The following is a 22,404-nucleotide window of genomic DNA, read 5'->3' on the forward strand; positions in this document are numbered from 1 at the left end:
TTAGAATGAGAATTGTGTACAAAATACAATTGTATTATAAAATGAAAAACCCACACACTGTGACTGTGCCCAGATTTAAATTCCTTGACATTAATTACTGGTGTTCTCATAGTTTCAATAATCTTTTCTATTGTTTGCTGAAACCAGTTTTGCAGCTGGTAAATTATTCTTCACATAGTGTACATACCATTCATCCTGGCAGCTCCTCTGGCGAGCCTGTAAACGTGTATAAAGATGCTGCGGGTGGATGGAAGTGGCAGAGCATCTCGAGAGAATCAGAGGTGAGTTTCGGGCATCATGGCTTCCACACAGGTGCTCCTGCTTCAGCTGCTCCTGGTCTCCCTGGCGTCTGCGTCACATCACATGGGGCAAAAAATGAGTGTCATCTACAAAAGAAAAAACCCTGATGGAAGTCACGAAGTGAGTGATAAAACTTTTAATGATATGCAACATTCTTTATGAATAATGTGTGAATGTGTTTTCCCTTTTATGTGACAGATATTTGTCATATTCTAGAAATCACTTATCACTTCCTTATTGTCATCATTACTACCATCCCTGTTGTTATTCTATATGGGTCTGATTAATCTGATAGAACATGAAAAATTTACATTCATTTCCATTGTAGTTATCTATTAAAGATTTTTAACTTTTTTTGTACAGCATCTTTGAGTAATTTGAAAATACCTACACAAAATACAGTAGTGCTTGTTATAATTACTTAACAATGGTTGTATTGAGTCATATTTCCTTCCTGGAATAGTGACAATAAAAAAAAATCATCTATTTAATCTTTGCATAGGTTAATATACTATATTAATCTATTGATTAACTGAGCTGTGACTTTTTTCCCAAAATCATGACTTTAATAATTTTTGCTGTGTTCACAAGGAACTCATGAACTTGTTATTATGAAGTCATGAAAAGAACATCCAGTTCACAATGTCAGTATGAGCCGGGCTCTCACTCATCTCTTTAAACTTTAAACACGACCCCATTTTAATACACAATTCTGATGACAGAATTCTGCTTACAAAGGGGTTATATCTGATTCTTTTTAGGTTGTGTGCTACTGTCTGCACTCTTACAGTTTAATTTGGTTTGAATATTTATTCATTTTATGTGATAAATTGTGATAAATTATTAATGTTTGTTTATTAACCAGCCCCCGGCCTCCTGCCACCTCACTGTTTTATGATTTAAACAACGTATGCATTTCTTAAATAAAGTGTGACCTTTAGTGACACTTGTTGTTGTTATTGACCAAATGATGAAAACAAATAAACTCCCTTGTTAAAACTGATAACACTGCAGAGATGTCCTTAACTTCAGTACAGCAACCGTCTCTAACTGCACAACTGCTTAATCGGATCTTTTGTCCACAGGTGGAAATCCGCACCAAGGCGACCTACGGTAGCTGTCAGTACCATTACCCCTGGTCTTGTTACAGAGGTAACTGTGGCACTGAGGACACATCTTACAGGCAGAAAGGAGTAACTGACAGCAGCACCAGTGCACCAACTGGTTTCAGCCGATGGTGTGAAACTGAAACAATCACCAGAAGAAATGTCTCAAGTGACAAACCTTTTCAATTCAGGTGAGCTTTACGTCTTATTGTAATCATATTAATGTTGTTGCTGCTGTTCTTGACATGAAGTTTGCAGAGCATCATCTTATTCAACAGCCATATTTAAAGTTTTTCTGGTAGATGGAGTATTTAAAGAGTGTTGTTTCCACACATACCAGGGACTCTGACTGTTGTTGGCTCAGCACTCGTAACGGCGTTAATTCTTGGAGGATACTGACCATGGTGAACTTGGGAACAAGATCTGACACCGGAAAACCAAACAGACCACCAGCTATCGGCATCCTTCCTTTTATACGGTAAGTTCCCTAAAGTTACCATGAAACATTTCAGCTAAGCCAGGAGTCAGCAGCCTGAGGCTCTGGAGCCACATGAGGCTCTTTTGTCCCTCTCCTGTTACAGTTATAGTGGTAGTCTAGGAGTCGGGAAAGAAAGTCAGTTGCACATTTATAATGGTAATATTGCTTTGAAACTTAGGGTTTTTTTTTTCCTTTTGCATAAAGGATCTTTGGAAGAAGACTGTTAAAGACTAACTGTTAATGTGTCTATTAAAGCATGCCTGAGAACTGCCCACGGTCATACAAGCTGATGGCCTTTGATTCTGATGGTGACGAAGTTCGTTCCAGATATGGAAGTGTCAGCGGAGAAGAATGCAGCGTGTGCAGCCTACCTCCAGGCTTCTACTTAGATCAGGTTAGTTAGAAAATCAGTTTCTTAATACGTTATGCACAACGCCAGATTGATGTTTTCCCTCACTTGACTACTAAATGTTGACATTTTCAGGACTCTTCCACGTTATACTACCGTCACGTCTCGAACAACGGCAAAGTGTTTGCATTTGAGATGTTGGCGGAGGACTTCCCGCAAAGTAGCATCAGTCTGTCCTACGCTGACGGGTCCCGTTCTGTCGCTGGTCCACTGGTGTACAGGAGAAAGAGACAGGCCAGCCTCCTTATGATGTCCACAACCACAGCCGCAGCACCAACCACAACCACAACCACAACACCAACCACAACCACAACCACAGAACCAACCACAACCACAACCACAACACCAACCACAACTACAACCACAGCACCAACCACAACCACAACCACAACACCAACCACAACCACAACCACAGAACCAACCACAACCACAATCACAACACCAACCACAACTACAACCACAGCACCAACGACAACGACAACCACAACACCAACCACAACCACAACCACAACCACAACACCAACCACAACCACAACACCACCCCCACCTGCTAGATCAACCCCTTACACTGGCAGCGCAGGCCGGAGACACACCACCGCTCCTCTCAGCAAACTACCTTTTCACTTCATGTTTCTCGGTAAGTCAGGTTTTACTCATCTTTACACACTGGTCCTTTAAAAGGTTTTTCTCAACACTGGCTCTCCGGGTTCTCCGGCTTCCTCCCACAGTCCAAAGACATGCATGCTAGGTTAATTGGTGACTCTAAATTGCCCATAGGTGTGAATGTGAATGTGAGTGGTTGTCTGTCTATGTGTCAGCCCTGCGATGAACTGGCGACTTGTCCAGGGTGAACCCCACCTCTTGCCCAATGTCAGTTGGGATAGACTCCAGCAGCCCGCGACCCTTACGGAATAAGGAAAATATACATAAAGAAAGTATGATCTCAGTGTCCTCAGCAAATGTTTGCCATTGAAAACTAATGAAGACACCAGTGACTAAAATTGATTAAATTGATCTTTTTCACTCCAGTGGACCCACCTGTATCCTCATGTGTGGAGGGACACTTCTTGCCAAAGCTTGTGGACCCAACACCTAAACATGGTGAAGAAATTGAAGCAGAATACGGCAAAGAACTGAGGATTCCAGTCAAAGCACAAGTTTCAATGGCAACGTAAGTGAGATCCAACGTGATCAGTGTGGCAACAAAACATTCTCAGTATTTCAGCAAGTAAGATAATGTCAGCATTAATGAGGAAATCTCTCATCCAGATTGGACAGTATCGCCATGACGGGCCCGCTGAACATCAGCAAGGAGGCGGTCTCAAATGATGAGTTTGTCATTAAGTACACGGCTTCTCCAAATGACCTGGGAGAATTTTTCCCAGTCTGCTTTGCTGCTGAATCATCAGCAGGGTGAGTCGAGGCTTCATTTCCTCTATGACAGAATTAGTGTGTAATTTATTATGTGTATATTTAGTCTTGATTTAGTTAGTATAGTTTGTGTCAGAGGTGGGAGTGAGACACCAGTGAGCAAGTCATAATTCTTAACCAATGAGTCCCAAGTTACTGTGGAGAGAATCGAGCAAGTCAAGTCATTGCTCAGGTCAGACAAGTGACAAGTCAAGTCATATAAAAAATCTGATGATCTCAACACAACAAAGACCCACAGGCCCTCAATTAATCCGTCAATCACTGGTGGTACGTGAGCTCCCTCTAGTGGTAAGTGAAGGAATGTCAGAAATCATTTTTAAAAATGAAATAGTAACAATAATAATTTCTCAAAACTACAAAATATTAAATACATTAAATACATAAATGAGATAATTGAAATGTAATTCAAAATAAGTTTTATTTTTCCTGTATATTTGTTTCAGTATCATGCCTGAATGCATATATTATCCATGATTACTTGATAAAATTTGCTCTAATATTGTGATACTTGGATACTTACATTACTGATTACATTTTTAACAGGTAATTAGTAACTGTATCAGAATTCATTTGAGGTGTTCCTGTTGTGACGCTGCATACAGTCAGTCTCCTCTTACCATCATTATTAACAATAAAATCTGTGAATCCAGTTGTTTTTTTTTTCATTTTTGGCCATAGCTGGTCAGCCCAGAAAATGCGGATATGTAATTGAAAAAAGTCAAGTCCTTTCAAGTCAGCTGTCTCAAGTCTAAGTCAAGTCTAAAGTCATGAATATCAAGTAAAGTCGAGTCTTTTATCAGCTTTAGTTAAGCAAGTCTCAAGTCCTCAGATTTGTGACTGCAGTCTCCCACCTCTGGTGTTGTATATGTATGTTCTTCTGTGTTTGGTGTTTGTAAAATACATCTCTAAGCAACAAAGTAGAGTGCACTGCTCATGTCGTAACAGTAATGATTTTAACCAATCAGTCTCACCAAATCTGCTCACTGATGCTTTCCAGATCTCGCAAGTATCAGTCAGAGATGAGGTGTTTTCTGCTGAAAATCGTGAAGCCGAAACGTGAGTGCAAGTGACTTTAAAATCAACATTTTGAAGTGAATTTACTGGAATGTTGCATGTTGTCACCAAATACATCACATGCTAAATGATGTCATTCAGTGCCAAAAATCATCTACACATGGCTGGTGTACGTTAGTTTGGGTAAACTTTACTTCCAGTCCAAATTTAGAACCATCGATTCAGAGCCGACCCGAGACTTTATGGGGCCCCGAGCAGAACTTAATTTGGGGGCCCACCAGTGCCTCAGTGCTGCAGAGCTGCTGACTATTGTTGATGCTTGATCATTTGCACAGCTACTGCAAATCTAACACACCCGTTATCGGTTGTTTTAGTTGTAGCTGTGTTGTTCACACCATGTTAATCAGCTTGGCATTTTTTTACCCTCCTATTCTATTTTAATCTTAAAACGGTGTGGTGAATAAATGTATTAATGTCTTTGTCTGATATTTATCATGAGAGAGTCAAAGGTCAAAATGATCATTTATGGACGTTCTAGTTGTTATGGACTTCTGGCACTTATAGTGTTAACACAGGTTTTATTTTACAATGTATTTTAAAAAATATATGCAGTTTTCAGCTAAATGTTTTGAAAATATATATCTTTTCTTTAGCTAAACCCAATGTGATCTGCACTGAGACCACAATGACAGTAGAGGTAGACAAATCTGCATTCGATGGAATCCACGAGTCTCATCTGCGGCTCAGTGACCCCTCCAACACCGTCTGCAGCCTCACAACTCACTCCAACAGCACCCACGTCGTCGCTGTCGTCCCCCTCAATGCTTGTGGCACTGTGATCGAGGTACCGCAGGGTCATTTGTTTCATTATCCACTGCGTTCTTCTCTCAGTTTGTCTGTCAGCAGGATTATTATTACCTATGTCTCACCTAAAATGTTTTTAGAAACATGTTTTAGTGCACTGTATTGTAACATGAGAAAGATTGCGACCAGGTGGCTCCCATTGTGTGTCATGAAAACATCATCAGTCAATCATGATCGAATATGAGTCAAGATTCTTTAACTACATTGCCCATTTCTCTACTAAAATGTTTGTCAAAACATATTTAAGTGTACTTTTTAGTTGTAATACTAGAAAGATTGTGACCATATGGACGCCATTTTGTGTCCTGCTTGAAAATGAACCAAGCAACGTCACATTTTGCGTTGCTCTGACAGGTCTGGTCTCTTGGAGCCAAACCCTAAACCCCACAGGAAGTTGGCCATTTTGAAATTTGTGTGTAATTTTAGGTCTTTTTTGCCATTCCCAGGCTTTGTACTTAACAAACTGCTGCCAGTCTGAAGTCATCTACGTGACAGTATTCAGTCATACTCATAGTGCCACCTACTGGCAACAGGAAATTCTGTGTTTTGTACCTTGATGTGATTTTCTCTGTTGATCAAATCCAGCTCAGTTCTGGTCAGAAATACCTTGAAGATGCTTTATTGTGAAGAATGTGAGTTTTCATTAAAGTATTGCCCTGCTGGTGTGGTGAATTAAACAGGAGGTTAATGGAAATCCTACTACATCTACATTCCAATTAAAGTTCATGATTTGGTCTATAGTGATATACTGGAACATAACATATATTTAGTGAGTGTTCTCTAGTGTTCCTGTGCTCTTCTCTCAAATATTAGCAATGCTTTTCCTTTTTTATTTGAGTAACCGAACTCAGTTAGGCCCGCTGTAACTGCTGGTAAGCAACTCTCAGAATCTGCATTGTGATATTAATAAAGAGGCTCGTCGTCCATCTTTGAACCGCCATTTATTTCTGTACAGGAACAGATTAAATACTGGTCAGTTCTCCGGTTGGCTCGTTATAGACAGCTCTCACACAGAACACTACAAAATAACAGCATGTTATTTAGCACGAAGGCCAACTAGCTTGTTCACAAAGTGCATTATGCCATTATTTAGATATTTCATTACTTAAAAAGTACAGCAACCTGCTTATAACTTTTTCCAGTAGCATCTCTATAACTTTCAGTACATATATATTCATATAGTGAACATGCGGACAATATTTGTATCCAGTGCTGTTTTTGACAACTCACCTTGGGCACATCTCTCAAGAACTGGCAACGTTTTTACAGCCTGCCGTGGCATTTGCCTACTAGCTCTGAGAGAGGGCGCCCATGAACCAATAACAAAATTATAACTGGGTAACTACAGAGGTGCATGACTATAATTGCAGCCATAATATGCAAGTGGAATGAAATACAGTACAACTCTGTTATATTTGCAGTATGAGAACTGATTATATAACCTTTTACTCTGCAGGAAAAGGGTGACAACCTGGTTTTCACAAATGAGATCACCACCTTTGACAACATCCGTGACGTGATCACCAGGAAGCACCTGTTTGAAGTGCAGTTCTGCTGCGTATACGCCAAACAGGGAAATGTGACACAGGGCTTCAGTGTGCACAGGAACAATGTCACGGTGTTGGAGAAAGGCTTCGGCACGTTCACCTATGGCTTTGAGTTCTATCCTAATAACCAGTTCCAAACCATGATTGATCCAAATTCATACCCTTTGGAGTATGAGCTGGGGAGCAGGATTTACATGCAGATAGATGCCACTTCTTCAGTCAACAACACTGAGCTGTTTGTGGAGTCCTGCAGAGCTGCGCCATATGACAACCCAAACTCCAGGCCAACCTACTCCATCATTGACAATGGGTAGGTAAAGTGCGCCCCCTAGTGGCAATAGAGGACATAAAAATGTGTTTGTAAAGATTTGTTGTTTGCTTTTACATGAGAAGTTTATGACTGTAGATGTGAATGATTGTTTGCCACACAGTGTCTGCTGAGATAGTCTCCATCTATCCACCCAGCTACCCATTTGTGAACAGTGGATGGAGAGATGGAAACTAAATGTGTTTCACCTTGTTGATGATCCTCTAACCTGCTTTGCTTTTACTTTTCTTTTTCATTTGAACTCTTCAGTAGAATAATATTCTTCTCTGGCAATGTAATGTCATGTCATGTAAAGTATAGAGTTACAAAGTCAACATTTCATATGCTTTCTCTATTTATTTTTCTCTGACTAGGTGTACAGTGGAGCCAACTATTCAAGTACATCCCCCTGCCCACAAGAGACAATTCAGGTTCAGCATGGAGGCCTTCAAGTTCATTGGTTTTCATGACCAGGTGAAGAAATGATTATGTGGTTAGACTGGAGCAAGTTACTCTAAATGTATCTGACAGGTTTTATGAAAGTTTTATCTAATGCACATTGGGGGGAAGTGGGCAGGTGCAGAGGATTATGTAGTCCTGTGAAGCAGTCAGTGCTAGCTTTATTACTGTCACTTTGTCACATGTGTGTTGTCACAGCAATATGAATCTAGGAAAGTTGACATATATTCATCTCAGGGCTTCCTGGGCTTGTTCGCCCATAACAACATGAAAACTGAGTGTTTGGCCCACCTGCCTACCTGTGTCCTCTCTGCTCCAGCTCTGAATCTGACATTTGTAACTAAGCCAGCTCGCTGTCCTCCATACATCTCCACTTTTCATTGGTACTCAATTTACAGTTTGTAGACATTAAAGATGTGGACAACAACGCTAAACAAATCATTGCATGGACAGGGGAAAACTCAACAGTCCTCTCATTGCAGCTGTCAAACAAAAAACCTTCCTCAGCTGCTCCCCGTCATCTCACTTAATTACTCTGACGTGCTTCTTTCAAACTAACACCTGCTGTGTGTCGAGGTAAGCCCACCTAGCTAACACAGACATGCAGGACATCCATTAGGGATCCAGTGTGTCCTGACAGTATGGAGAGGGGCTACAACTCAACAATGGTTTGTCTGCTGATATAATGACAGCGTGTTCTGTTGTTTTCAGGTGTACATCAGCTGTTCAGTCATGATGTGTAAAAAAGGAGACCCAAACTCCAGGTGCTCACGGGGATGCATCAACTCCTCACCATCAACCAGAAAAAAGAGAGAGGCTGTCACCGAGACTTCAATGCACCAGGTTTCCCAGGGTCCCCTCCGCTTGAGGAGATCAGCCAATCGTGCCGACGGCCCAGGTATAAAAACAGGAAGTGTTTTCTCAACAGCACACCTGCTCTGTTTGAGATCAGATCCAAATTATACTTCTTTTTTTTTTTTCCAGTGATGAACCTGAATCTGAACCTGGTTTTCATCGCTGGATGTCTTCTCGCAGCTGTTGGCATGATCTCTGCAGTGGTCATGTACAAAGCCAAAATGTCGAGGGTCAGATACCAACCTCTGCCTACATGTGAAAGTTAAGACAGCAGCATGAAGAGACTACTAATTCTGCATGAATTACTTTTTAATATGAAGCCATTTTGATTATTCTGATATGAGAGGTTGGGTGTTCATGTAACTAACTATGTGCACATTTAAATGAATGAATATTAATGTTTCTGGTAAGATGAAGAGCTCTTTTAGCCACAGGCTTGGGTGCTCTTCAAGTCCTTCATATCTGCTGCTTAAGAGATTTAATGAACATGGTTGCTTACTATCACTGTTGATGATGTTGATGACCAGGATGGTGGTTGTATTGGGGATTTCTGTAAACTGTGTATCAATGAATATTTGAGTTTTGATGGGTGTCAATCAGGCCTGGAGTTTCATCAGTTGTGAGGCAAGGCCAGAAGAAGAGCAGACCAGACCAGACCAGAAGAAAGATTCTTAGTTTGGTTGATTTTGCCTCTTGTCAGGGTCTTTGATGAGTCAGAAGTTGCTTTCATAGATTGAGACAGCATTAAGTACACTGTGTGTTAATTCAGCAGTTTGGATGTGTCTTCATCTGTACACAGTGTGTTGGAACATCAGCTGCTTTGAATACTGGGAAAAGAAAATTCAGTCTGGATAATGCATATCTTCTCATTTCTTTTTAACTCTTCAGTGTTACTCATTACTACATGTAGGGCTTTTAGGGAAACATTTTAGTCTCTTGATTTAAAGTTGCGTATCAACTTGCTGATGAAATATTGAGAACGAATGTCTTCTTTTGAATGTCTGCATATGATGAAGTGTGGTTATGTTGGCCACTCAGGAAAATTATGTTTGTGGTGATGAGGAGGTGTGGGGTTTAGGGTGTGTGTTTTTGTCAGTGACTGTATATAAAGGTGGATGTCGCGTCTCCATTTTCTCCCTCTGTACACAAACAGACGCCATAATGTACCAAAGAGTGCCGCCATTTTGTGCAGGTGACATTTGGAGCCACAGTGCAGAGAGCTGTCAGCTCTCAGTCATGCTCATTATATGAAACCCCCTTTTTATTGCATGAAATGACTAATTCAAATCAAAGTGATGAGAAAAATTAGCACCTGAAAAAACATCAGCATGATCAGAACTGCTTAAAATATCAGAAACCATCTTTGGGTAAAACATGTAGTTTGATCTTTAGTTTAGCCCATCTAACATAGAGGAGGCAGGATTTATGACCCATACTGCAGCCAGCCACCAGGGGGCAGTCAAAATGTTTTAACTTCCCTTTAGAGGAGCTGTCATGTCGTCCATCTTTATATCAGTGATTTGTATGTGTATTTTGTGATGCTTATTATCTTGTACTCTAATCAAGGAACAATAAAGAATAAAATGGGATTTATTTGTTTATTGTCTGAGTCAGTAATGTTAGAAACTTTAACTACAAACTGGCTTTTGATGAGTCACTTACCCTGAAAGAAGCAGTAAAAATCGCCCAGCTCGTCTCTTTTCCAACATTGACTCACTGGCTCTCACAGGAGGGCAGAATTTTAGCTTGGGGCAGTAAATCACAATCAGCAGCACAATTTGAATTTATTACATACTAAGATAAAACTAAGCAAAACTTGATTGATCCCACAGTGGGAAAATTCACACTTTACAGCAGCTCAAATAGTACAGGTAGAAAAGATTGGGTAAACAATGTAATACAACTACTAGTACTACTACTAATAATAATAATAATAATAATAATAAATGTTAAATATTTGTTGCTCATATTCTATGCAGTTTATTCTACACAACTCTACTCACATTATTTATTCTCATTAATATGATGCTACACAGCATGTGTGTACTACAGTTTGTGTGCAGTTATCTTGCACAGTTATACATACAGTATTTACCCATATATCTGTCCATACTTGCAAATATCTCCATATATCTGTATAAGTAAAAGGTGTATATAGTGTTTAAAGTCTTGAGTGTATAGCTTTGACAAATTTAGTACTTTATATTTTGCATTTCTTTATTCTTCTATGTATATTTTCTCTTCTATTTTTTCTTTTTTTTTAAAAATAAGTACTCTATTTGCACTCACCCTTTTTTTCTACTTGTTCTTGTTGAGTTGCTGTAATGTGTGAATTTCCCCAGTGTGGGATCAATAAAGTTTATCTTATCCTGTCTTAAATATAGATTATAGATTAGAAAATAATATACACAGACTATATACACTATATACACCTTCCACTGTGGAAAAAATATGGCCACATGGACAGATTAAATAGATATCTATTGATAATTGTACAGGATAATTGCACACAGGTCATCATGAGAAAAAATTAAATAATACTCCCTTGTGAGTGGCTAACTGTACTGAGACATAGAGATTTGGACTGCAGAGAGTACAAGCAGCAAAGATTCATGGGATGATTCACAGTTTGAAGATATTATTGCACAGAAGGCGATTTAACAGTGGAAAAAGTAAATAAATAGGATATTGCACAGGATAATGGCAAAATATAACATGCAGTACATAATAATATGCATATATGATGTGTGGCAATAAAGGAAGATAATATGTATAAATATGGGTGAATGTGTAATAAAACTCCAGATAGAGAATGGTGCAAATCAGTTGATTATTGTGTGTAATGAGTGATGTGACACACAACAGTACTACATTACATCATGGTGTTGTTATGAAGGACCTGCAGCGCTCACCTACAGTCTCATGCAGGGGGTGAGAGCTGCTGTTCATGATTGATGTGAGTTTATCCAACACCCTCCTCTCAGCCACCTCCTCAGTGGAATCCAGAGGACAGTCCAGGACAGAGCTGCCCCTCTTAACCAGCCTGTTCAGTCTTTTCCTGCCCCTCTCAGTGCTGCCGCAGCCCCAGCAGACTATGGCAGAGAAGATAGCAGATGCTAAGTTCTAAACAGCATCCTGCACACTCCAGAGGCAACTTTGGCCCTTTTTGTACAGGACTCCTGTGCTCGTAGATCAGTTTATTGTTGAGGTGAACGCCCGGGTATTTGTTTTCTCCCATGACCTCAATAAAGGAGCCTTGAAGCAATAATCGACCTCTGCAGCTCCTATGAGAATATACTTGTCACAGAAATGATATTCCCAAAATAAAACCCGGCAAAATTGCATAAAATGTGTTGATACTGATTGGGTACCTCACATAAACATAAGCTATGGCTGCAGCGTTATGTCTCAACATAATAAAACACCTACAGAGCTGTGAGGCTCTCCCACATTTCCTTTTATAAATCTTATGACATAAAACACTATTTATAGTTTGGCTGAGATATGTGCATCCACATTGCCCAGTATGCCAGCTAAGCAATTTTTTATATTAGAGCTGCAACATTTAATTGATTAATCGATTATTAATCTATTATTAAATTAAACACCAAGTACTCTGATTACCAATGAATCAGTCTGAGTCACTTTTAAAAATAAAATTAAAGTAAAAATTCTCTGATTTCACTCTTCAGATGTGAATATTTTGAATATTTTGAACATTTTATAGACCAAACAACTAGTCGATTCATTGAGAAAATAATCAACAGATTGACTGACAATGAAAATAATTATTAGTTGCAGCCTTATTTCATATTCAATATTTAATTAAAAGGGAATGTCAGAACATTGCTTTCCATCTTGTATTTGCATCTTGAGACACTAAATAATCATCGTCTTGTTTTAAAATTATGTGTAGCTATGGGGACAACCATCATGTCCACTGTCTGAACTTGCACCCCATAATTTCAGGGGAACTATGTAACTTGTGTACTGTACATGCAGGGCCGTCCAGCTCTGACTGGTTTGTAATTTGGGATCTTTGAGTCAACACTGTAAAAGAAACAAGCTGGACGATTTTTACTGCTTCTTTCAGGGTAAGTGACTCATCAAAAGCCAGTTTGTAGTTAAAGTTTCTAACATTACTGACTCAGACAATAAACAAATAAATCCCATTTTATTCTTTATTGTTCCTTGATTAGAGTACAGGATAATAAGCATCACAAAATACACATACAAATCTCTGACATAAAGATGGACGACATGACAGCTCCTCTAAAGGGAAGTTAAAACATTTTGACTGCCCCCTGGTGGCTGGCTGCAGTATGGGTCATAAATCCTGCCTCCTCCATGTTTGGTACATTATGGCGTCTGTTTGTGTACAGAAGGAGAAAATGGAGACGCGACATCCACCTTTATATACAGTCACACCCTAAACCCCACACCTCCTCATCACCACAAACATAATTTTCCTGAGTGGCCAACATAACCACACTTCATCATATGCAGACATTCAAAAGAAGACATTCGTTCTCAATATTTCATCAGCAAGTTGATACGCAACTTTAAATCAAGAGACTAAAATGTTTCCCTAAAAGCCCTACATGTAGTAATGAGTAACACTGAAGAGTTAAAAAGAAATGAGAAGATATGCATTATCCAAACTGAATTTTCTTTTCCCAGTATTCAAAGCAGCTGATGTTCCAACACACTGTGTACAGATGAAGACACATCCAAACTGCTGAATTAACACACAGTGTACTTCATGCTGTCTCAATCTATGAAAGCAACTTCTGACTCATCAAAGACCCTGACAAGAGACAACGAATCTTTCTTCATCATTTTTTCTTCATCCTCAGAGTAGTCTGAGGGGATCTAAATGGCGTCTGTCTACAGTTTAACCTAAAAGAGCTCTTCACCTTACTAAAGAGTATTCATTCATAGAAATTTGCACAAAATTAGATACATGAACACCCAAACTCTCATATCAAAAATAATCAATAGGTTCATATATTCAGATGTGATTCATGCAGAATTAGTAGTCTCTTCATGCTGCTGTCTTAACTTTCACATGTAGGCAGAGGTTGGTATCTGACCCTCGACATTTTGGCTTTGTACATGACCACTGCAGAGATCATGCCAACAGCTGCGAGAAGACATCCAGCGATGAAAACCAGGTTCAGATTCAGGTTCAACACTGGAAAAAAAAGAGAAGCATATATGTTTGAATATATTATGAACATAATATGAATATTGAATATCTGAATTTGATCTCAAACAAAGCAGGTGTGCTGTTGAGAAAACACTCCCTGATTTTTTACCTGGGCTTCCAGTACGCTCAGCTGATCTCCTCAAGCGGAGGGGACCCTGGGAAACCTGGTGTCTTGAACTCTGGGTGACAGCCTCTCTCTTTTGGATCGAATGTCCTCTGCTGCCTGACGCTGTGGAGTTGATGCATCCCTGTGAGCACCTGGAGTTTGGATCTCCTTTTTTACACATTATGACTGAACAGCTGATGTACACCTGAAAACAACAGAACACGCTGTCATTATATCAGCAGACAAACCATTGTTGAGTTGTAGCCCCTCTCCATACTGTCAGGACACACTGGATCCCTAATGGATGTCCTGCATGTCTGTGTTAGCTAGGAGGTGGGATTACCTCGACACACAGCAGGTGTTAGTTTGAAAGAAGCACGTCAGAGTAATTAAGTGAGATGACGGGGAGCAGCTGAGGAAGGTTTTTTGTTTGACAGCTGCAATGAGAGGACTGTTGAGTTTTCCCCTGTCCATGCAATGATTTGTTTAGAGCTGTTGTCCATGTCTTTAATGTCTACAATCGGCCCATGGAGCACCAAAGGAGGAGAGCGAGCTGGCTTAGTTACGAGTGTCAGATTCAGAGCTGGAGCAGAGAGGACACAGGTGGGCATGTAGGCCAAACACTCAGTTTTCATGTTGTTATGGGCGAACAAGCCCATTATATGTCAACTTTCCTAGATTCATGTTGCTGTGACAACACACACGTGCTGGCTTGGTTTGACTCAGCGTGTCAGCCAGAACTGCATCTCCATTACAACAGGGCTACCTGCATGAAGGTGTGTGTTTCAATTTAATCGTTTTAATCTTGAGTCAGGTAACTGTTAAATGGTTGATAAATAGGTTTATGTTTCTATAAATTCTTCACAATACATGTCTGGTGTTATTTTGTTTTTTAAAAGCTTTTATTTTGAAGCAGAGGAAATGTTGGGGTTTCATCAGCAGTAAGGTAACAAGCAACAAGAGACTTTTACAAATGCCTTTCTCCCTGCTCTCCTGCACCCACATGAGTTGAGTTTCACAACACACACTTGTTTGAGGAGGAAAAAGGGGTATCATGGGCCTTTGGCCCCACCCCAGAGATGGTTGATCTTAGGCACAGCTTGGCATGGCTCGGTGCGTTGTAAGTGGTAATGGAAATACAAATCAGCACGGCAGTATTAGGCTCTGCATGGCCAAAAGTGATCAATAAAAAGCTCTATAATTAAGCTAGCACTGACTGCTTCACAGGACTGTATAATTCTCCGCACCTGCCCATCCAACAAATGTGCATTAGATAATACTTTCATAAAACCATCTCTGATACATTTAGAGTAACTTGCTCCAGTCTAACTACATAATCAATTCTTCACCTGGTCATGCAAGCCGATGAACTTGAAGGCCTCCATGCTGAACCTGAATTGTCTCTTGTGGTCGGCCAAATGCATTTGAACAGTTGGATCCACTTTACACCTAGAAAAATAAATAGAGAACACAATAAGTAAAGCTTTGACTTTTACATCCAAGTAGCAAGGCCACATTATATAGGTGAGCCTGTAAGTTAAGAAAAGATGGTGTTCTACAAAGTGAAACACATTTCGTTTCCATCTCTCCATCCACTGTTCACAAATGGGTAGCTGGGTGGATAGATGGAGACTATCTCAGCAAACACTGTGTGGCAAACAATCACTTACATCTACAGTCACAAACCTCTCATGTAAAAGCAACAAATCTTTACACACACATTTTTATGTCCTCTATTGCCACTAGGGGGCGCACTCTACCTACCCATTGTCAATGATGGAGTAGGTTGGCCTGTAGTTTGGGTTGTCATATGGCGCAGCTCTGCAGGACTCCACAAACAGCTCGGTGTTGTTGACTGAAGAGGTGGCATCTATCTGCATGTAAATCCTGCTCCCCAGCTCATACTCCAAAGGGTATGAATTTGGATCAATCATGGTTTGGAACTGGTTGTTAGGATAGAACTCAAAGTCGTAGGTGAACTTGCCGAAGCCTTTCTCCCACACTGTGATATTCTTCCTGTGCACACTGAAGCCCTGTGTCACATTTCCCTGTTTGGCGTACACGCAGCAGAACTGCACTTCAAACAGGTGCTTCCTGGTGATCAGGTCTCGGATGTTGTCAAAGGTGGTGATTTCATTCCTGAAAATCAGGTTGTCATCATCTTCCTGCAGAGTAAAAAAGTTATATATTCAGCCCTCATACTGCTAATGTAACGGAAAAACAACACAAACAAGGAAAAGCAACACCAACTAGGACACTCGGAGAGTACACACCTCCGCCAAGGCCAAAAGTCCTGTCTTCTATGATATACCAATCTGCAGCTGCAACCACCATATATGTCTGGATATGTTGTTGCTCCCCACAGTTGTACTTTGTAAACTCTTCTGTATTCCTTGTATACTAATAACTGTATTTCTCACTCTGACTCAGTTAAAATCTTTAAATTTGCAGATGACACCTCTGTGACAGATCGGATCACTTGTAATGATGAATCAGGTTACAGACCATGTGACAAATGCCTCCATCATAGTGAGCTCTATGGTTTGTGGTGATTTAGAGACTCCTTTCACCCTAATTATGATGGGTTCACACATGTGCAACAAATTCAGGTCATTTTACCATATCCACAGGTCACTGGCAGAAAATGTTCCACATTTCCAAAGGCCATTATCAATTCACATGAAAATGCCTCTGGAGGCAACAACAACAAAATGTAAAGTACAATAATCAGAGCAACCAAACATGTGACGATGCTTGGGCCCTTTTCAAGGAGAACAGAAAATGGCGTCCAACTGCTGGCAATCTTTCCAATATTACAGCTAAAAACTGCACTAATATATGTTTCTGAAAACATTTTAGGTGAGACATAGGTGATGTAGTAACAGAATCTTGGTCCATATTTGATCAGCGCTGCCTACGTTGTTAGTTTCATCTGAGTTTCAGGAGCAGATGAGAGGAGAACAAATGTATAACCAATCAAGAAGCAAATGTGTGTCGTGCCAAATCTGGACCGGTAACTCTTCTGTCAATCACTGTATGTAACTTGCAACTAGAATAAATAAATGGTTGTGATTGGCGCGATCAGATCTGTGGCTGGTGGAATTCTGCCCGAATGGACGGGGTTTCGGTCGTATCTGCGATGGCAAATGAAACATGAGCTCCGTTCCCAGGCTGGTTCCCAGGGTAGTGTTACAACTGACCTTACAATACTAATTAAAGTGAAAAATAATCTGTGTAGCAGCCCTGTGATTTAGATCTAGAATCGGGCCAATAGTTCTTCTGAAATCTTACTAACAAACAAACAAACCAGGCTGAAAACATAACCTCCTTGGCGGATAATGAAACAAATGACTGTGCAGTACCTCGATCTGAGTGCCACAGGCATTGAGGGGGATGACACCAATGATGTGGGTGCTGTTGGAGTGTCTCGTGAGGTTGCAGGCGGTGTTGCTGGGGTCATTTAGCCGCAAATGGTCCTCATGGAGCCCGGGCAATGAAGATTTCTCCACCTCTACTGTCATTGTGGACTCAGCGCAGATCACATGTGATTTCACTAGAGAAAAAACATATATTTTGAACTATAAATCCTGCATATTCTCTAAAATATACGGTATAATAAAACTTTCTTTAATACAGTAGTATATGTGTATATAGACTCACCTATCTGCTTCCGGACCTCCACCAGAACACACCTCATCTCAGACTGATAGACAGCAGACCTGGAAAGCGTCAGTAAGCACTGCTTTAACACTTAAACTGAGAGTAATACCTGTTAGGAATTTGATTAGGCTGATTTGTTATCATTACAATCATCACCGTAATAATCTGAGCAGTGCATTCTACCTTGGTGCTTGGAGATGAATTTTACAAAACACCAAACACAAAAGACTGTCACTTACTGTGAAGATCGGGTGGTGTAACGATATTGATGCTGTGTGGTTTGACCAGCAGACCTGCAAAACATGTAAAAAGTTAAATCATGGTTTTCCACACACATACTAATTCTGTCAAAAAAGAACTGAATACTCAACTCACCCTGACACTGCTTCAACAGCAAAGCAGATTGGGTAAAAATTTCCCACGTCATCTGGAGTAGGCGTCCATCTGATGACAAACTCATCATGTGTGGTCTTCTGCTTGCTGATATTCATTGGCCCGGACATGATGATACTATGTAGTCTGTATAAGAGATTTTCTTGTTAAGGCTTATGTTATATTATGAAAAACACTTCACTGTCACACTGATCGTGTCGTTTCTCACATACGTTGAGTATGAAGCTCGTGCTTTGACTCTTATCTCCACTTCTTTGTTGACCTCTGCATGAATGCGTGCACCATTTTCAGGTGTTGGGGGCAGGAGCTTTGGCAAGAAGAGTCCCTCCTGACATGAGGGTACACGTGGGTCCACTGGAGTTAAAAAAAAAAAAAAAAAAAGAAGAGATATTAAAATTGCTAATGTAACAAGTATACAATACCTACCACTTTACAATGTTCTATTGGATCAACACTTTAAAGGTTTTACAAAGTCAAAATTGTGGTTACACAATTTTGAATTTGAGTAAAACCTGACCTACCAAGAATAGAGAAGTGCAAAGGGAGTTTGCTGAGAGGAGGAGTGGTGGGATGCAGGTAATTGGACGTCGTAGGTGCTTGAGTAGTTGTGGTTGTGGTTGTGGTCCTGGGTGCAGTTGTTGTTGTACTTTGCCACCACCACCACCATGGGGTGGTGGTTGGTGTTACGGTTGTGGTCCTGGTTGCAGTTGTTGTTGTGGGTGCGGTTGTTGTTACACGGTGCCACCACCACCACCATGGGGTGGTGGTTGGTGCTGCGGTTGTGGTTGTGGGTGGAGTTGTTGTTGTGGGTGCGGTTGTTGTTACACGGTGCCACCACCACCACCATGGGGTGGTGGTTGGTGCTGCGGTTGTGGTTGTGGGTGGAGTTGTTGTTGTGGGTGCGGTTGTTGTTACACGGTGCCACCACCACCACCATGGGGTGGTGGTTGGTGCTGCGGTTGTGGTTGTGGGTGCAGTTGTTGTTGTGGGTGCGGTTGTTGTTATACGGTGCCACCACCACCACCATGGGGTGGTGGTTGGTGTTACGGTTGTGGTCCTGGGTGCAGTTGTTGTTGTACTTTGCCACCACCACCATGGGACTGTGGTCGATGCTCTGGTCATGGTTGTGGGTGCGGTTGTAGTTGTATGTTGCTGCCACCACCACCACCATGAGGCTGTGGATGCAGTTGTGGTTGGTGCTACCACTGTGGTTCTGGGAGCGGTTGTAGTTGTACGTTGCCACCACCACCACCATGAGGCTGTGGATGCAGTTGGTGTTACATATGTGGTTCTGGGTACAGCTGCTGTTGTCCCTTGCCACCACCCCCACCAAGGCCATGGATTTGCTGTGGGTGCAGCAGTCGTGTGCCAATACCACCAGCTACTAGCCGCTGGTCGGGTGGTTGCTTGGTAATAGGCTTGTCTCTTGTTCCTCACAATCAGTGGAGCCCTGTGGGATTGGGACCCATCAGCATAGCCCAGAGTGATGCTTCTTTGTGGGAAGTCCTCCACCACCATCTCCATTGCATAAACACTGCTGGCGGCAGTGGAGTAGCGGTAGTACAATGTGCAAGAGTCCTGACAATGAGAACATTTAGTAGTCAAGTGAGGGAAAGCATGAATCCAGTATTGTACATATCATATTAGGAAACTGATTTTCCAACTAACCTGATCTAAGTGGAAGGCTGAAGGTAAGTTGCACGAGCTGCATTCTACATTTCTGATAATTCCATTTCTACATCGGACTTTGTCACCATCAGCATCAAAGGCCAATAGCTTGTATGTCCGTGGGCAGTTCTCAGGCACTCTTTAATAGACACATTACGGTTAGTAACAGTCTTCTACCGAGAATCATTTACACAAAAGGATCCAATCGGCAGAGTTACAAACACGCACAATTGGAAAAACAGTTACGCAAAGCTAGTGACATGCATCCAATAGACAAAACACTGTAAAATGCCCTCTATGGTAGCCTTGCAATGGACAAAACACAATTAAGAGCCTCTAAGGTGGCCTTCTAATAGGCAAAACATGATACAGTGCCCTCTATGATGGTCTTCGGAAGGATAAAACATGATAAAGGTAGCAAAGTGCGCCATTTTCCACAGGTTCCTAAACAAAGTGATTAGAGGTTCACTGAAATATTTCATGCTAACTTTGGGGAACCTACCGTAGGAAAGGGAGAATGGAGAAATCTGGTGATGTGTTTGGTTTTCCAGTGTCAGATCTCGTTCCCAAATCCACATAGGTCAGTAGTCTCCAATTCCAAATCGAGTTGCGCGCTGGGATCCAACAACAGCTGGCTTCCCTGGTAATGTGTGGACATTACACTCTTGAAATATTAACAACTAACAACAGATACTTTTATGATAAGCAGATGCACAGCAAACACTATTGTTTGCAACTGCACAACTGTAAGCAGGGTTGTTCAATAAGATGAAGCTCGGCAAACTTCACTCAATACATACATGTTGAGACCAAGAGCAACAACATAAATATGATTTAAATAAAACTGAACCTCACCTCATTTGAAATGGTTTGTCACTTGGGACAGTTCTTCGAATGACTGTGTCAGTTTCACACCATTGTCTGTTATTTAGTGGTGCATTGAAGCTCCGGTCAATTAGACCTGTCTGGGTGAAATTTACGGTGCCACAGTTTCCAGTGTAACAAGACCAGCCGTAGTAATAGTAGTAGTGGCATCCATCAAAAGTTTGCTTGTTGTGCATTTCCACCTGTGGAAAAAAAAAACAGATTGCACAACTGAAGGTGGTTGATCGACTGAAGCTTAGAACATAAGTCTGGAGGAGATCATGCGATCACTTGTGTGTGTGAGTGACCAACAGACCTGAAGGTTGCCTGCATCTGATATCACAGATTACTATACCAATCAGCCTTTTTTGCACATTCATCACTGTATGCTGAAGGACTTCTGTGATTCATAATTTTTTGAAAAACCTTGAAAATCCTTTTCTCATGGCTCCACACCAACGGTAGTGGTGGCCAGAGGCTTTATGTTTTTGAGTAATTCCATTACCTCAAGAATGCCATGAGGGAATTTCTGCAAACTGATTGCATTTTGATATAAATTTAAAATCTCATTTAAGACAATCAAGTTTTCTTTCTTGAGACAAAAAGGGAACATTTTAAGAGCTTTAATTGGGCTCAAATTAGTCTTGGAGTAAGATGAGACAAAGGCTACTTCTCAGGAGTTGAATTTAAGAAATATGAGAAAATAGTCTTATATTGTTCTTAAATTGAGCTTACTTATGTGAGGGAGACATAGACTAGACAAAGATGATATCTTATTTTGAATTCCTCCCTTCCTCTGGGTCGGCGCAGCCTGAAAGGCCGTCATACTACTTCTTTGTACAAAAATGATCATTAGCACTAATCATGAATCACATTGGAAAGTCAGAACAAATCACAATGATTTTCTTTTAATGATGTTGTGCATCCCTTGCTGTTAAGAAATTCTCAAATTAATCAAGCATCAATGTTAATGTCAGTTGAAATAATTGCAATTGAAAATGATAAGTGATAAGAATATTAAGAATATGTCACATAACAGGGAAAACAAGTTTTCACTCACACTAAAAGTTCCATCAGGGTTTCTTCCTTTGTAGGTGAAGGTAATTTTTCCCCCAAAGTGATGTGATGCAGACGCCAGAGAGATCAGGAGCAGCTGCAGCAGGAGCACCAGCGTGGAGGCCATGATGCCCAGTACTCACCTGTGATGCTCTCCAGATTCTCTGCCACTCACGTCCACCTGCAGCATCTTTATATACCTTTACGATCTTGGCAGAGAAGCCACTAGGGTGAATGGTATGAACACTATGTGCAAGAACAACTACAGAACTGGTTTCAGTGAACAATAGAAGAGATTACTGAAAACACAAATCTGATGTCAGAGAAATTGAAACTTAAGCACAGTCACAGTTGCTTTCATTATGCAGTATATTGTTACACAACTGACATGGTTGCATTGACAGGTGAGTAAATAACTTATTTTGCAAACATCCACATTTTTTTCAACGTGGCAGGAATAACTGAGTGCAGTAAAAACATTAAACGTGGCTTTTTCACACAAAAATGCTCAGTTGAAATGGCTGATTACTACCAGTTTTGCGTCAGATGAGAAATCTTTTTGATACCTTATTACTAAGGATGTAACGATTCACTCATGCATCCGATGCACTGGACTTTAATGTCTAAGATACGAGTGCATCGGTTCAGACGGCCTGTATCGGTAAAAAACTGGACATG

At 40.8% G+C, this 22,404-nt stretch overlaps 2 protein-coding genes across 3 annotated transcripts in view; one reads left to right on the forward strand and one right to left on the reverse strand.

Moving 5' to 3' along the window:
- Positions 1 to 21,919, reverse strand: part of LOC146332469 (uncharacterized) — a 46,562-nt gene extending 24,643 nt beyond the window's left edge. The window contains exons 1-14 of one of the 2 annotated variants that reach the window (XM_084718255.1): positions 21,731 to 21,918; positions 20,662 to 20,873; positions 20,309 to 20,446; positions 19,807 to 19,945; positions 18,660 to 19,716; positions 18,351 to 18,492; positions 18,121 to 18,264; positions 17,985 to 18,038; positions 17,746 to 17,804; positions 17,448 to 17,638; positions 15,850 to 16,250; positions 15,435 to 15,534; positions 14,089 to 14,290; positions 12,938 to 13,964 (exon numbers count right to left, since the gene is read on the reverse strand). In XM_084718255.1, the coding sequence (XP_084574381.1) occupies positions 13,828 to 13,964; positions 14,089 to 14,290; positions 15,435 to 15,534; positions 15,850 to 16,250; positions 17,448 to 17,638; positions 17,746 to 17,804; positions 17,985 to 18,038; positions 18,121 to 18,264; positions 18,351 to 18,492; positions 18,660 to 19,716; positions 19,807 to 19,945; positions 20,309 to 20,446; positions 20,662 to 20,873; positions 21,731 to 21,853 (3,099 nt within the window). In that variant the 5' untranslated portion in view covers positions 21,854 to 21,918 and the 3' untranslated portion in view covers positions 12,938 to 13,827. Of the gene's footprint in view, positions 1 to 12,937; positions 13,965 to 14,088; positions 14,291 to 15,434; positions 15,535 to 15,849; positions 16,251 to 17,447; positions 17,639 to 17,745; positions 17,805 to 17,984; positions 18,039 to 18,120; positions 18,265 to 18,350; positions 18,493 to 18,659; positions 19,717 to 19,806; positions 19,946 to 20,308; positions 20,447 to 20,661; positions 20,874 to 21,730 lie in introns of those variants that run through there. The other variant, XM_084718284.1, reaches the window with a different exon arrangement.
- LOC146332470 (uncharacterized) lies at positions 277 to 10,371 on the forward strand. The gene is made up of 14 exons (XM_084722996.1): positions 277 to 420; positions 1,386 to 1,597; positions 1,747 to 1,884; positions 2,140 to 2,278; positions 2,369 to 2,583; positions 2,661 to 2,842; positions 3,323 to 3,464; positions 3,563 to 3,706; positions 4,722 to 4,780; positions 5,392 to 5,582; positions 7,059 to 7,459; positions 7,831 to 7,930; positions 8,627 to 8,813; positions 8,900 to 10,371. The coding sequence occupies exons 1-14, from the start codon at positions 298 to 300 to the stop codon at positions 9,034 to 9,036; spliced, it is 2,370 nt and encodes a 789-aa protein (XP_084579122.1). The 5' UTR covers positions 277 to 297; the 3' UTR covers positions 9,037 to 10,371.
- Positions 21,920 to 22,404: the final 485 nt, after the last annotated feature.

Source organism: Lutjanus erythropterus, chromosome 1, assembly GCF_056507025.1.
Source record: "Lutjanus erythropterus isolate fLutEry1 chromosome 1, fLutEry1.hap2, whole genome shotgun sequence".
NCBI classification, from domain to species: domain Eukaryota; kingdom Metazoa; phylum Chordata; class Actinopteri; order Lutjaniformes; family Lutjanidae; genus Lutjanus; species Lutjanus erythropterus.